At 41.4% G+C, this 15,760-nt stretch overlaps 2 protein-coding genes and 2 non-coding genes across 4 annotated transcripts; all 4 read right to left on the bottom strand.

Moving 5' to 3' along the window:
* Positions 1 to 47: 47 nt before the first annotated feature.
* LOC118368523 (60S ribosomal protein L13a-like) lies at positions 48 to 3,056 on the bottom strand. The gene is made up of 7 exons (XM_035752684.2): positions 2,927 to 3,056; positions 2,213 to 2,285; positions 1,863 to 1,928; positions 1,465 to 1,566; positions 936 to 1,021; positions 691 to 750; positions 48 to 294 (listed from the first exon to the last, which is right to left on the bottom strand). Exons 1-7 carry the CDS (start codon positions 2,945 to 2,947, stop codon positions 85 to 87), a joined length of 618 nt encoding a protein of 205 aa, XP_035608577.1. The 5' UTR covers positions 2,948 to 3,056; the 3' UTR covers positions 48 to 84.
* Positions 444 to 525, bottom strand: LOC118369338 (small nucleolar RNA Z195/SNORD33/SNORD32 family). Its single transcript, XR_004822576.1, has one exon. It is a non-coding gene; the product is annotated as a small nucleolar RNA Z195/SNORD33/SNORD32 family (small nucleolar RNA).
* Positions 2,370 to 2,452, bottom strand: LOC118369337 (small nucleolar RNA Z195/SNORD33/SNORD32 family). Its single transcript, XR_004822575.1, has one exon. It is a non-coding gene; the product is annotated as a small nucleolar RNA Z195/SNORD33/SNORD32 family (small nucleolar RNA).
* Positions 3,057 to 12,504: 9,448 nt separating the features above from the next.
* LOC118368521 (ATPase inhibitor B, mitochondrial-like) lies at positions 12,505 to 15,423 on the bottom strand. The gene is made up of 3 exons (XM_035752681.2): positions 15,130 to 15,423; positions 14,166 to 14,278; positions 12,505 to 12,801 (listed from the first exon to the last, which is right to left on the bottom strand). Exons 1-3 carry the CDS (start codon positions 15,196 to 15,198, stop codon positions 12,660 to 12,662), a joined length of 324 nt encoding a protein of 107 aa, XP_035608574.1. The 5' UTR covers positions 15,199 to 15,423; the 3' UTR covers positions 12,505 to 12,659.
* Positions 15,424 to 15,760: the final 337 nt, after the last annotated feature.

Here is a 15,760-nt window from a genome sequence, read left to right as displayed (position 1 = left end):
ATGTCAACTTCATGCACCTAAAACATGCCAAGAAATCAAGCGAGTCAAACATTTATCCATCTTTATAGGCAACCATGAACAAGCTCAGACAAGGACACCGTATTGTTTAAGGACAGCAGTGTACTTTGAAATCTTGCTCTCCACATTCTTCTCTGCCAGCTTTGACAGCTTTATCTCTGTCTTTTTCTTGGTGTACCGGATCTTGGCCTTCTCTTTCCTCTTCTCTTCCAAAGTGGCTGTGATAGCCTGGTACTTCCAGCCAACCTCGTGGGCCAGACGTCCAAGGAGGGCAAACTAGGGAAGGCAAGGTTCACACAAAGGACAGGAAAAATTACTAATGAAAAAGCATTACAAATCAAATCATTAGGCTAACAATCCAATATCAGATCATAACAGAACAGTTGCCATTACTTGGGATTCAAATAATTATTTGGATGTTGCTTTATGCCTCAGATGGTAGTGCATGTAAGGTATTCTCATGGTCGTCAAACTCAAATACTTACTGTGTTAAACATCACTGACAATAAGCAAAGATTGGTACCTAGCTAAATACATGTCAGCCAATGTCACTCAAGAACGACATGGCTAAACATTAGCACAACCTGCAACTTTTGAAATACAACTACCTACTAGTGAATGTAGCTTTGATAAAGTCAGTGGCATTATTTGACAAACTCATTTTAGGCTTACCTTGCGAGTGGGCTTCAGACGCACAATCTTCAGGGCGGCAGGTACGACCATGCGCTTCCTCTGTGTAACAAAATAAATGTCAGCTCCAAACAAATGCAAGTCCATTAGAGGGGAGGACAATTGCGTCTCAGATTCAGGGGTATTCTCAAAGTCAAAACTCAAACAATGTATGTATGTATGGAAAAGTAGCATCACTGACAGCACACAATCATAGAGTTACACTTAATTATTGAAACATCAGTCACCTTGTCATAAGGAGGGGGAACACCATCAAACACCTTCAACCTTTCCAATGCAGCCTGTCCTCTTTTGGTTTTGTGAGGGAGCATGCCTGTTGGGGTCAAAGTGGCCATCAACAAAACATTTAGGCAATTATGTCACCCTGCACTGGATTGGCAATATTTCACAGTGTTAGTAAAGCCATGGGGGGAAAAGAGGGGGGGTCACAATACTTAGGGATACATCACACTTCAGTTCCATGACAATTTTGGATTGTGAATATGCTTAAATTCCCAATGTACAGTAACTTCCCCATGACTTAATAGATCAACACAACATTGTGGCCTTGACTGAACTCAGCAGTCAGATACGGGATAAGTGTTCATCACAGTCAAGTAGGATCCATCCATTTCCCAAAGTAGAGTTCAGAATGTGTGTACTTCATGCCATCAACCCAATATGGACCTTTGAAATAAATATCCATATAGGTTAAATCCACACAAACCACTGGACCAGTAAGCCAGAGCTGAAAAACAGGAGGGATTTTGATCTTACCCCTTACGGTCCTCCAGAAGATTCTGCTGGGAGCTCTGAAATGGTATGGTCCACGAGAGGGGTTGGTGTTCATCCTTTTACGCAGGAAAGCCAGGTACTTCACTATTCACAAAACAGGTGCAGTACACCATCAAGCTAAGCCATAGTCTCAACCGCTTTACCACAGCCACAATTATTTCACAACTGTGGTCAACATATACTATGTTGCTTAATGTGTCAGATGGTAGTGCATGTAAAGTATGTTACTGGTGGTTAAACTCAAATATTTACTGTGTTAATCACTGACAAGCAAAGTTTATGATTTAGGAGAAAATATTTTACTGTGAATCAAAATAGAACCACACAACCCTTTACAACATTACAATTAAAACAAAAAAGTAAACCTGACAACAACTTACATTTGTTACGGTAGAAGTTCCCAGAGATGTTGATACCCTCACATCTCACAACTACCACCTTGTGTCCTGAAAAGGAGAGAAATCATGACTTACATATTGAAACATGGACAAGTACACAGGCCAATTGTTTCATATACACATAGAGGGTAATGCGAGTTATCATTGTAGTTACTCAAGCAATGTAGGTATAAAAAAAAAAAATCACTGACAGTTGTAGCAAACTAGACATGGCTGTGTCCACATCAAGATGTAATTAATTACACATCAAGTGACAATATCCTTGGACTGGATAATGATCAAAGTCTCGAGATGGGTATTAATTGACAAAATATTGGACTTCCAAAACTCACCCAGCAGAACTTGCTTAGCCACAATGGCAGCAAGACGGCCAAGTAGATGGCCTCTGCCATCAAGCAGCAGAACCTTGGAGGAAAAGCGTAATCAAGTCATTTGCGAAAAGCTAGTTGCCCACCACCTGGGGTTCAAATGATTCAACGAGCTTATTTTTATGTCTCAGATGGTAGTGCATGTAAAGTATTCTCATGGTCGTCAAACTCGAATACGTTACTGTGGTAAACATCACTGACAAGCAAAAAGAAATACGAACTTGGATAACTACATTTTAGTTATGGTTTTGTGTCCACATGGCCACGTCCGGCTGGCAAGAACGTTGAGCTTAACTGGGGCTAAACATTAGCTGGCGCAATGGATAGCGTTACCCAACTATTGAGTTGAACTTAGTTATGTTAATTGAGACATCTTACATGGCAAATTGAGGTATTTCATCTAAACACTATCAAAAAGGCCTAAGAATCAGGAATTAATTTTGCAGGATCCTTGTAGCTAGACTAGCTTGCTTTAATTAGCTAGAAACGTTAGAAGGCATGAATAGCTTAGCTAGCGATGTCAGCAACACCATTCATGTGTCAACTAAAGCAACGAATAACCTCCCCCCTAGTCTTCACTTAACACTGAGCAATAGTTAGCTCCACTTCTGGATACAATATGTATATGGCTGTATTATAAAGAAATATAGCAATGTTGGTTCTAGCGCTGTTACACACCTTATTGAACCGGTCCGCCATGATGAGCGAAAAGAAAGACAGACGGGGTTGTCCGCTGTAAAAGACAGGGGTTTCTGGGCGGCGCTATAGCGTTAAAGGAAGTTACGAGTTTTCATTCTTCTTCCGGGCTTTATACGCAGCACATACTATGCACATTGCCACCCCCTGGGCAGAGTGGGGATTATAGAAAACATTTCCCATTACATTTTGTCATACATTTTTAAAATGTCCCATTACATTTAGCATGCGGAGACAATGCTGTGGCATGCTGCGTTTCCAGCTGATGCAGAGCAGCGTAGCTGGAAAGCAAGGGTTTGCCTAGTGGAGGTTGGGTGTCGTGGATTTGTGGCGACATCCACCACCACGTTGCTGTCGTCACATTGAATCTTTATTTAACTAGGCAAGTCAGTTAAGAACAAATTCTTATTTACAATGACGGACTATCAAAGGCCTCCTGCGGGGACAGGATAAAAAAATACATTTTATATATATATGACAAAACAAGAGAGAACAACACTACATAAAGAGAGACGTAAGAACAACATAGCAAGGTAGCAACACAACATGACAACAACATGGTAGCAGCCCAAAACATAGTACAAACATTGGACACAGACAATCGCACAAATGGCAAGAAGTTAGAGACAACAATACATCACGCAAAGCAGCTACAACTGTCAGTAAGAGCGTCCATGATTGAGTCTCTGAATTAAGAGATTGAGATGAAACTGTCCAGTTTGAGTGTTTGTTGCAGCTTGTTCCAGTCACTAGCTGCAGCAAAATGAAAAGACGAGTGACCAATGGATGTGTGAGCTTTGGGGACCTTTAACAGAATGTGATTGGCAGAACGGGTGTTGTATGTGGAGGATGATGGCTGCAGTAGATATCTCAGATAGGGGGGAGTGAGGCCTAGGATGGTTTTATAAATAAGCATCAACCAGTGGGTCTTGCGACGGGTATACAGAGATGACCAGTTTAGAGGAGTATAGAGTGCAGTGATGTGTCCTATAAGGAGCATTGGTGGCAAATCATATGGCCGAATGGTAAAGAACATCTTGCCCCTCGAGAGCACCCTTACCTGCCGATCTATAAATTATGTCTCTGTAATCTAGCATGGGTAGGATGGTCATCTGAATCAGGGTTAGTTTGGCAGCTGGGGTGAAAGAGGAGCGATTACAATAGTCTAGATTTAACTTTAGCCTACAGCTTTGATATGTGCTGAGGGAAGGACAGTGTACCTTCTAGCCATACTCTCAAGTACTTGTATGAAGTGACTACCTCAAGCTCTAAACCCTCAGAAGTAGTAATAACACCTGTGGGAAGAGGGGCATTCTTCTTACCAAACCACATGACCTTTGTTTTGGAGGTGTTCAGAACGCGGTTAAGGGTAGAGAAAGCTTGTTGGACACTAAAAAAGCTTTGCTGTAGAGCATTTGACACAACATCCGGGGAGGGGCCAGATGAGTATAAGGTCGCAATTGTAAATGAGAACTTGTTCTCAACTTGCCTACCTGGTTAAATAAAGGTGAAATAAATAAATAAATAAGACTGTATCATCTGCATATAAATGGATGAGAGAGCTCCCTACTGTCTGAGCTATGTTGTTGAGGTAAATTGAGAAGTGTGTGGGGCCTCGGATCAAGCCTTGGGATACTCCTTTGGTGACAAGCAGTGGCTGAGACAGCAGATTTTCTGACTTTATACACTGCACTCTTTGAGAGAGGTAGTTTGCAAACCAGGCCAAAGACACCAATAGACCTTAGCCGGCCCACAAGAATGGAATGGTCTACCGTATCAAAAGCTTTGGCCAAGTGAATAAAAATAGCAGCACAACATTGCTTAGAATCAAGGGCAATGGTGAAATCATTGAGGAACTTTAAGGTTGCAGTGACACATCCATAACCTGAGCGAAAACCAGATTGCATACCAGAGAGAATGCTATTGACATCAAGAAAGCCAGTCAGTTGATTATTGACAAGTTTTTCCAACACCTTTGATAAACAGGGCAAAATAGAAATAGGCCTATAACAGTTAGGATCAGCTTGATCTCCCTCTTTAAATAAAGGACAAACAATGGCTGCCTTCCAAGCAATGGGAACCTCCCCAGAAAGGAGAGACAGGTTAAAAAGGTTTGAGATAGGCTTCGCAATGATAGGGGCAGCAACCTTAAAGAAGAAATGGTCTAAACCATCTGACCCAGCTGAAGGACCTTGGAATCTGCAGCCATGCCCTTCGCCAAACCATCAAGGCAACATCAGCTGTTGCCGAAAGGAGTAGCCAATGGCTCTGGCTGAAGTGAAAAGATCCCAGCTGGTACTCAAAGTGAGAGGGAGAAGACTAGGCAGGTACAGGTTCTGGGATGCTAGAACTCACTGTTGAGCTTTCTTGGGATGTTGCAGGCTCATCAATGAAACATTAAAGATGGAAGGTGCCAACTTGAAAACTCCACTGTCCTGTCCCAACACCGGAGCAAGTATTTTAGGTTAGTGCTCATGATCTTCTATTGGCACAAGGCATTTTAATATCTATATTAACTCATATAAAAAAATACACTGATGTCTCAAATGTATAATATTCTACAAGCTTCTCTTGTGGATTCTCAATACATGATGTCTTATGGCTACTACGTTATCCTCAGTGGACAAATTAGTGTCTGATTCTCAGGGAAGAGTTTGACCCGTTTTCATACGTGTCAGCTTCACGTTTTTATACATGTATTGGCTCTCATAGCTCTCTAAAATAATTACCATACCTTATATCTAATTAATATATTTTTGATTGTGCATCCCTTTCATGAAAATTGTCTCAACGGCACAGCATCACCACAACAATGTAAATCACAAACAATAGTACAACAAAAACAACAGCTGGATAGGGATCATTAAATTAGCTACAGGGGCATTGTTGGGCAGAGTTCAAATGTCTTATACTGGTGGGGACAAATTATTTGTGAATTCTGGCGGTTTTGTGTACATGGGATTTGTATCTGCGGCCTGGCGGTAATAGCTGGTATCACCTAATCGATTACCATCTACCAGAGGCATCATGCACCCATTATTTTGGAGGCGGCACGAAGTAGTTGAGGTTTGAATTTAGCACCTGAAACAGCCTTTCCTGCAATCTAGAGCCATAATCATTATGCATAATTCTGTAAAGAAACATGTATATTTTTCTATATAGGTTATCTAAGCACACCTCATAACCTATTAATTTGTTGTTTAATTAATAATGCACATTGATTAAGAACCTTTATGCCTTTTATGGAGTTTAGTACAAAGGACACACTGGTAAATAGTACAGTAACCCATGAATTAAAGCAATTTTAGTATTTTATGAAGTCTAGCAACCTTGCCAGCAGGCATTCCAGCTAAAATAGTCGACAAGTTACTTACTTGATTGATAGCCAGAAATGTCTTGGTAGCTAGTTACGAGGTTGGGAACTTATCTAGCTGGCTAACTTAAACCAACTTTTAAAAAAACTGGTAGGTGGCTATCAGTGGCGATTTTAAGCATGTAAATCTTGGAGGGCCAAAAAAAAAAAGATAAAGTGGGATGCATGCCAGCAAAGCCACTACACAACATTAAACAATAAAGTAATTGCACTATAACAGTGACAAACGGTGCCCACAAACTGTTAGGGCCTACATAAATCTGTCGCAACAGCAGTCCCAACACCTTAACACTTCTAGCGTAGCCTTGTCTGTCAGTGAGAAAGTTAATTCAGCCTCATTTACTGACTTTAAAAAAACATAGCTGATATGGCTGACTTGCTTAAACAAATGTGGTTTCTACTGACAATTGATATGTACAAACTATGGCATAAGGGGATGACAAGCGGATAAGAGGCAATCCGTAATTTCGATTAAGACATCAATGATCCAGCTAGGACGGACGTAGTCAATAGAACTATTTGTTTAGCACTTTTGAAATGTACAGCGACAAAATTCAGAACATGGGCCATTCTTACAGTCTTCTCCCTGTACACCAAGTTACAAACTTAGGATGAATAAAGGGGACTTGTAAAGCAGACAATGACAGCTCCTACAAAAGTTGATGATTACATTTCTCTAAAACAGGTTATAGTATATATGTGCATCACCAAGTCAGAATAGTAGGTGAATGAGGGGCTAAATAGACCAAATTATTAAGGTGATAAACATGGGCTATTAACAGCTTAATACACAACATACACTTAGAATTACTTTCTTAGCTACAGTATACATATCTCCCTGACATATGAAATAATTTATGCAACAGCATACAAGACATTTTTGGACTCACCTTGTTGTGCTGTGCTCCCTTGAACAGGAAGGTGGCACAGCGGTCCATCATGGGCAAATTTTGTCATCAAAGTCTGGCATTCTCTGGATTTATGGTGCCTTCAAGACAACTGGGAACTCAAACAAGGTTGAATCATGATCTTCAGTACCCGACTTACAATTCCGAGTTGGATAACCGTTCAAAGTGTATTTCCCAGTCTGAGTTTTTTTTATTTTTACGGAATTCCCAGTTGTCATGAACTCAATGCTCTCGTTGGCTGGCCCTCGCTTCATACTCGTCACCAAACCCACTGGCTCCATGTCATCTACAAGACCCTGCTAGGTAAAGTCCCCCCTTATCTCAGCTCGCTGGTCACCATAGCATCTCCCACCTGTAGCACACGCTCCAGCAGGTATATCTCTCTAGTCACCCCCAAAACCAATTCTTTCTTTGGCCGCCTCTCCTTCCAGTTCTCTGCTGCCAATGACTGGAACAAACTACAAAAATCTCTGAAACTGGAAACACTTATCTTCCTCACTAGCTTTAAGCACCAACTGTCAGAGCAGTTCACAGATTACTGCACCTGTACATAGCCCACCTATAATTTAGCCCAAACAACTACCTCTTTCCCTACTGCATTTAATTTATTTATTTTGCTCCATTGCACCCCATTATTTTTATTTCTACTTTGCACATTCTTCCATTGCAAATCTACCATTCCAGTGTTTTACTTGCTATATTGTATTCACTTTGCCACCATGGCCTTTTTTTGCCTTTACCTCCCTTATCTCACCTCATTTGCTCACATCGTATATAGACTTGTTTATACTGTATTATTGACTGTATGTTTGTTTTACTCCTTGTGTAACTGTGTCGTTGTATGTGTCGAACTGCTTTGCTTTATCTTGGCCAGGTCGCAATTGTAAATAAGAACTTGTTCTCAACTTCCCTACCTGGTTAAATAAAGGTGAAAAAAATCAAATAAATAAATAAATAAATAATAATAATGAAGTTAAGTTAACAGTTGTTTTGAGCGCAGCACAAATCAAGCTTCATTGACAGCATGGCCAATGATGAATGCTTATCATTTTAAAGTTGGAAAAGAGACCCTTAATCCCAGATTTGGGACCACATAGCCACTGTCACTGATTCCATCCAAACCACTCATTGTTGAATTTGCGATTTTCAACTTGTTGTGTAAGGTTTATGTCCAATGGCCGATGTGCACCAATACATTTTATCTATAATTTCTCTTCATATGACAAGGATTAAAAAGGATTTGCCAGTAGATTGTCGACTTGATTCATGATGACTGGTAGCTAAGATTTTGAAAGCAATCCAATCAAAGCTACTGTATATATCACGTGAATTGACAATTCTATCTGTGGCCAATGACCTTGAGCCTTCTTGGATGGGCACTTCTAATGTAACTATGGCAGCACCCAAGGGGCTAGAATTTAAGGTCTGACCTTAGACCTGGCAGTGATGTAGTGTCCCCATGAGTGACAGAACACTGAGCCAATCATGGCGCAACGCTCCTTATTTTCTGCTGACATGCCCCACCACCACAGAAAGCACTGAGCTAGGCTGAAACACCTGCATTTTGGAGCTGCCTTACTTAAGAAAACAGACCATATTTGAATGCGGCTTTACTAACTCCGATCTCGATTTTTTTACATTGTTTACAAACTGATATGTGACACGTATTAATGCCAAAATAACATGCAAAACAGGCAAGTCCCCCCAAACAAAAATGTGGGGCTCAAAACCCTGAATGACCCTCCTGTACTTCCTCTTCACCCAATACTGCGTGGACAAGCACGACTCCAACACCATCATTACGTTTGCTGATGAAAAGAGTGGTAGACCCAATCACCGACAACGATGAGACAGCTTTTAGGGAGGTGGTCAAAGACCTGGCAGTGTGGTCCCAGGACAACAACCTCTCTCTCAATGTGATCAAGACAAAGGAGATGATCGTGGACTATAGGAAAAGGAGGGCCAAACACGCCCCCATTCACATCAATGGAGCTGTAGTGGAGTGGTATAACACCTTTTCCCCCCCGGGAGACTGAAAATATTTGGCTTGGGTCCCCAGACCCTCAAAAGGTTCTACAGCGGCACCATCCTGACCGGTTGCATCACCGCCTAGTATGGCAACTGCTCGGCATCTGAACACAAGGCAGTAGAGGGTAATGCGTTCGGCCTAGTACATCACTGGGGCCAAGCTGCCAATCTACTTTGTACATGACACAAGTAATTTTACCAACAATTGTTTACAGATAGATTATTTCACTTATAATTCACTGTATCACAATTCCAGTGAGTCAGAAATGTACATACACTAAGTTGAATGTGCCTTTAAACACCTTGGAAAATTCCAGAAAATGATGTCATGGCTCTAGAAGCTTCTGGTAGGCTAATTGACATCATTTGATTAAATTGGAGGTGCACCTGTGGATGGATTTCAAGGCCGAGCTTCAAACTAAGTGCCTCTTTAGTTGAGATCATGAGAAAATCAAAAGAAATCAGCCAATACCTCAGAAAACAAATTGTAGACCTCCACAAGTCTGGTTCATCCTTGGGAGAAATTTCCAAACGCATGAAGGTACCACATTCATCTGTGCAAAGAATAGTACACAAGTATAAACACCATGGGACCACGCAGCCGTCATACCGCCCAGGAAGGAGATGCGTTCTGTCTCATAGAGACTAATGTACTTTGGTGCAAAAAGTGCAAATCAATTACAAAACAGCAGCAGAGGACTTTGTGAAGATGCTGGAGGAAACAGGTACATAAGTATCTATATTCACAGTAAAGTGTCCTATATCGCCATAACCTGAAAGGCCACTCAGCAGGGAAGAAGCCACTGCTCCAAAACCGCCATGAAAAAGCCAGACTATGGTTTGCAACTGCACATGGGGGACAAAGATCGTACTTTTTGGAGAAATGTCCTCTGGTCTGATGAAACAAAAATAGAACTGTTTGGCCATAATGGCTTGCAAGCCGAAGAACTCCATCCAAATCTTGAAGCACGGGGATGGCAGCATCATGTTGTGGGGGTGCTTTGCTGCAGAAGGGACTGGTGCACTTCACAAGACAGATAACACCATGAAGCAGGAAATTTATGTGGATGTATTGAAGAAACATCTCAAGACATCAGTCAGGAAGTTAAAGCTTGGTCGCAAATGGGTCTTCCAAATGGACAATGACCCCAAGCCTACTTCCAAAGTTGTGGCAAAATGGCATAAGGACAACAAAGTCAAGGTATTGGAGTGGCCATCACAAAGCCCTGACCTCAATCCTATAGAAAATATGTGGGCAGAACTGAAAAAGTGTGTGCGAGCAAGGAGGCCTACAAATCTGACTCCGTTACACCAGCTGTCAGGAGGAATGGGTCAAAATTCACCCAACTTATTGTGGGAAGCTTTGACCCAAGTTAAACAATTTAAAGGCAATGCTACCAAATAATAATTGAGTGTATGTAAACTTCTGACCAACTGGGAATGTGATGAAAGAAATAAAAGCAGAAAGAAATCATTCTCTTAAACTATTATTCTGACATTTCACATTCTTAAAATAAAGTGGTGATCCTAACTAACCTAAGACAGGGATTTTTTACTAGGATTAAATGTCAGGAATTGTGAAAATCTGAGTTTAAATGTATTTGGCTAAGGTGTATGTAAACTTCCGACTTCAACTGTATATACAAGGTGGTGTCAGAGAAAAGCCCAAAAAATTGTATAAAAGACTCCAGTCACCCAAGTCATAGACTGTTCCCTCTGCTACCGCATGGCAAGTGGTACCGGAGCACCATGTCTTGGACCAAAAGGCTCCTTAACAGCTTCTATCCCCAAGCCATAAGACTGCTGAACAACTAATCAAATGGCCTGCCCTGACTATTAACAGTCTGAGGTCCTGAGCTCTCTGGAGCAGGTTCTCATCAAGGATCTCTCTGTACATTACTCCATTCATCTTTGCCTAGATCCTGACAAGTCTCCCAGTCTCTGCCGCTGAAAAATATCCCCACAGCATCATGCTGCCACCACCATCCTTTACCATAGGGATAGTGCCAGGTTTCCTCCAGACCTGACGCTTGGCATTCAGGCCAAATAATTTGATATTTTTTTCTCATGGTCCGAGTCCTTTAGGTGACGTTTGGCAAATACCAAGTGGGTGGTCATGTGCCTTTTACTGAGGAACAGCTTTCATCTGGCCACTACCAAAAAGGCCTGATTGGTGGAGTGCTGCAGAGATGGTTGTCCTTCTGGAAGGTTCTACCATCTCCACAGATGAACTCTGGAGCTTTGTCCGAGTGACCATCATGTACTTGGTCACCTCCCTGACCAAGGCCCTTCTCCCCTGATTGTTCAGATTGGCCGGGCAGTCAGTTCTAGGAAATCTTGGTGGTTCCAAACTTCTTACATTTAAGAATGATTGAGGTCATTGTGTTTTTGGGGACCTTCAATGCTGCAGAATGTTTTTGGTACACTTCCCCAGATCTGTGCCTCGACACAATCCTGTCTCTGAGCTCGACAGACAATTCCTTCAACCTCATTGGTTGGTTTTTGCTCTGACATGCACAGTCAACTGTGGGAACTTATAGACCGGTGGGTGCCTTTACAAATCATGTCCAATCAATTGAATTTACAACAGATGGACTCCAATCATGTTGTAGAAACATCTCAAGGATGATCAATGGAAACAGGATACACCGGAGCTCAATTTCAAGTCCAATAGCAAAGGGTCTGAATACTTATGTAAATAAAGTCTGTTATTGACTTTTAATACATTTTAAAATGTTATATTGCTGAGGATATTTTAAAATCTGTTTTAGAATAAGGCTGTAACATAACAAAATGTGGAAGAATTCAAATGGGTCTGAATACTTTCCGAAGGCACAGTATGAATATATTATAGGTACTTATTTGTAGTAGTAGCAGTAGTTTATTAATTATTAGACAGTAGATTCTATATTATTCTTGTTACTAACTATAGTTTTTTCCCGACACTCCTGAAAATGAGATTGTGCATCAAGAGATTTCATCCTTAATTTTCAAATCAAAATAAATATTGCGTACTCTTTGCATGGTCCAGTCAGTGTGCCACTTATAAGTATTATAAAATGTGGGCTTAAAAATTAAGTTTAGTAATGAATTTAACATCGGTAAATGTCAAAACAGGACCCCGTTGCCCCCTATGGGCATGACGCCTCTGCCAGCTCCACGGACTGTCATCATCCTTCTGTAATGTGGCATCTCAAATCATCATCATCTTAGCATTAACAATAACTGAAAGCAATAACCATGAAAAAGTATAACATTAACCATTTCAAATAATTGTTTTAATAACCTTTAGCATATACAGAACAATTAATCACACATACACAGAGCTGGCCCAGAGAGGCAATGCAGGCGATGTCTAGGGGTTGGCAATAAAGAATCCCTGAGCTTCATTCAAATAGAGTGAGTCTCAATCATCATGATTCAGCTTTCTAATTTTCCCCTTGTGACGGTCAATCTCGCTCTGCAGCCTCGAAATCTCCTTCTTGTGGTGATCAATCTCCTCTTGGTGGTGCTGCTTCAGTGCAGCCAACTGTTCCTGCTCTTTACGTCTGGATTCAGAGATAGGAAAGCATGAGGTACAGTGATGACATGAGACAGACTTCCACAAAGCCTCTATAGGTCGGGAGACTGCCACAAAACCTCTATAAACACAAAAGCATGTGGACACCCTTTCAAATGAGTGGATTCAGATATTTCAGCCACACCTGTTGCTGACAGGTGTACAACATTGAGTGCACAGCCATGCAATCTCCATAGACAAACATTGGCAGTAGAATGGCCTAGACGTGGCACCGTCATAGGTTGCCACCTTTCCAACAAGTCAGTTTGTCAAATTTCTGCCTTGAGAGCTGCCTTAGTCAACAGTAAGTGCTGTTATTGTGATGAAGTGGTAGGCCACAAGCTCAAACGGGACTGGCGAGCATGTAAAAATCAACCTGTCCTTGGTTGCAACACTCACGACCGATTTCCAAACTGCCTCCGGAAGCAACGTTTGCACAAGAGCTGTTTGTCAGGAGCTTAATGAAATGTGTTTCCTTGGCTGAGGGGCCGCACACAAGCCTAAGATCACCAGTTGCAATGCCAAGAGTCGGCTGGAGTGATGAATAACACTTCACCATCTGGCACTTCGACTGGCAAATCTGGGTTTGGCGGATGCCAGAAGAACGCTACATGCCCAATTGCATAGTGCCAAATGTAAAGTATGGCGGAGAAGGAATAATGGTCTGGGGCTGTTTTTCATGGTTTGGGGTAGACCCCTTAGTTCAAGTGAAAGTACATTTTTATGCTACGGCATACAATGACAGACGATTCTGTGCTTCCAACTTTGTGGCAACAGTTTGGGGAAGGCCCTTTCCTGTTTCAGCATGACAATGCCCCTGTGCACAAAGCGAGATAAATAGAGAAATGGTTTGACAAGATCGCTGTGGAAGAACTTGACTGGCCTGCACAGAGCCCTCACCTCAATCCCTTCAAACACATTTGGGATTAATTGGAACGCCAACTGCACCAGTCCCAATGGTCCAACCTCACTAATGCTCGTGGCTGAATGGAAGCAAGTCCCCGCAGCAATGTTTCAACATCTAGTGCAGTGCTGCCCAACTGGAGATATGCTGTCCTATAGGTTTTCAATCCAACCCAAATTTAGCATATCTGATTCAGCTAGTTAAGGTCTTGTTGTGCAGCTAATTAGTAGTAATTTAGGGTTGGACTAAAAATTCACAGGACTGTAGATCTCCAGAAAGACAGTTGGGCAGCCCTGATCTAGTGGAAAGCCTTCCCAGAAGAGTGGAGGCTGTTATAGCAGCAAAGGGGGGGACCAACTCCATACTAATGCCCATGATTTTGGCATGAGATGTTCAACAAGCAGGTGTCCACATACTTTTGTCAATGTACTGTATAAGCCCCAACTCACCTGAAGTACATTTCCTCCTCTGCAGCCTGTTTCTTTCCAAGGGCTCCTCCTGCCTCTCTGACAGATCCTCCGCCACCCCCTCCTTTCCCTGCACCTTTGCCCAACTCACCCAGCTGGTACATGAGGAAAGATAAATGAATAAGTAAACATAATAACAAGTTACTCCTACTAAGGAACATGTATGACATTGGTGTGTTGTGTAATTCACAAATGTTATTACCGAAAGAAATGACCTTCAAATTGCATAAAGCTTTCGTTGTACAATGGTAAATGCTGTTATCAGCATATGCTGTATAAACGTAAATGGTTGTTAGTACTAATTGGTGTCATGTGACATGCAGCTGAATTAGCTAAAGCAAAGATTGAAATGGGAATCTTTTTGCATGTGGAACACTAATATAATATGTCAATACATTGCAAAATGTTAGGCCATATGGCCTCACACATTGATTTTCATGCCCCAATGTAAAACGTCTTCCTAATGTTCACTTAAAAGACCTATTGTACGGAGTTGACAAGAGAACGTCAACAATGCCTTAATTTAAAAAATACCTCTGACCAACAACCGCTGACAGCACCAGATACTTGTTTCAATAACGATTCATAGGATGGACGAATTCAACCAAATTCCACGAAGTAATCAGACCGGAGGTGTATATTTTTATTTTTTATAATTGGCTTTCAACTAACTGGACACATTGAACTGCTTACAAAACTATTTCGCTTCATAGAATGCTGTCAGTACAGTCGTTCGCTACAATGTTGCACCAGAATCTAGATGAAAGTTCCAAATATCTGTGAAACATTAACTGACTGAGTAGGTAACAAAAATAACATTAAAAAATTGTCCAAGGCCATAGTCAAATCACCTGACAATTGAATACCACTTGTTTCACTTCAACTTTTAGACTGTATTAGCCGCGGAAAGCAAAACGTGGTCTTATCATATGTCGTGCGTTTTTACCTGGTTAGATGTCATCCTTAGCTGTGTGGTGAGTAGACTCCTAACGTCGGGTTTCAAAAACCTTGCCATTTCGCACCAAAACAACTATAATTTGACCATTTGCCCTTGTCTACCAAAATAAACCAAACAGGTCCTCACCATTGTCTAAAATGGGTGTGGAAACGGATGAGCTGAGTCTTTATTATTTTTCGATTAAGGATCAGTTAGATCCAGCTCAATAGTACCATCCGTAAAAAGGTGGATTTTTTTCATTAAACACGTTTTAATAAATGGCTATCAGTCTGAAACAATCAAAATGTCACTTGGAAATATGGCCACCCCTATTTGTAATGGTACGGCCTCATATACCGGACAGCGTGATACCCACAGTTTGATGTACATGCGCTGCGCACTACGTAGTGGCGTTGCCATTTGTTTATTGCATTGGTCTACTCCAGCCTGTGAGCACTTCTGCTAAATTATAGATTTGTTTGCCATATATGCATGTTGTCAAATACACAGTAGACCTACACAACAACTACTTGACATTTACAATAAGATATTACCTTTTCTATTTTAAAATGTCCAAGTTGTTGCACAGGATACAACAGGTCTAAAACAGTACAGGGAAATTCTTACCTTAGGAGCTCTT

This window comes from Oncorhynchus keta, chromosome 35, assembly GCF_023373465.1.
Source record: "Oncorhynchus keta strain PuntledgeMale-10-30-2019 chromosome 35, Oket_V2, whole genome shotgun sequence".
Classification (NCBI taxonomy): domain Eukaryota; kingdom Metazoa; phylum Chordata; class Actinopteri; order Salmoniformes; family Salmonidae; genus Oncorhynchus; species Oncorhynchus keta.
Note: the sequence above shows the minus strand (reverse complement) of the source record. Positions and strands in the feature narration are given on the sequence as shown.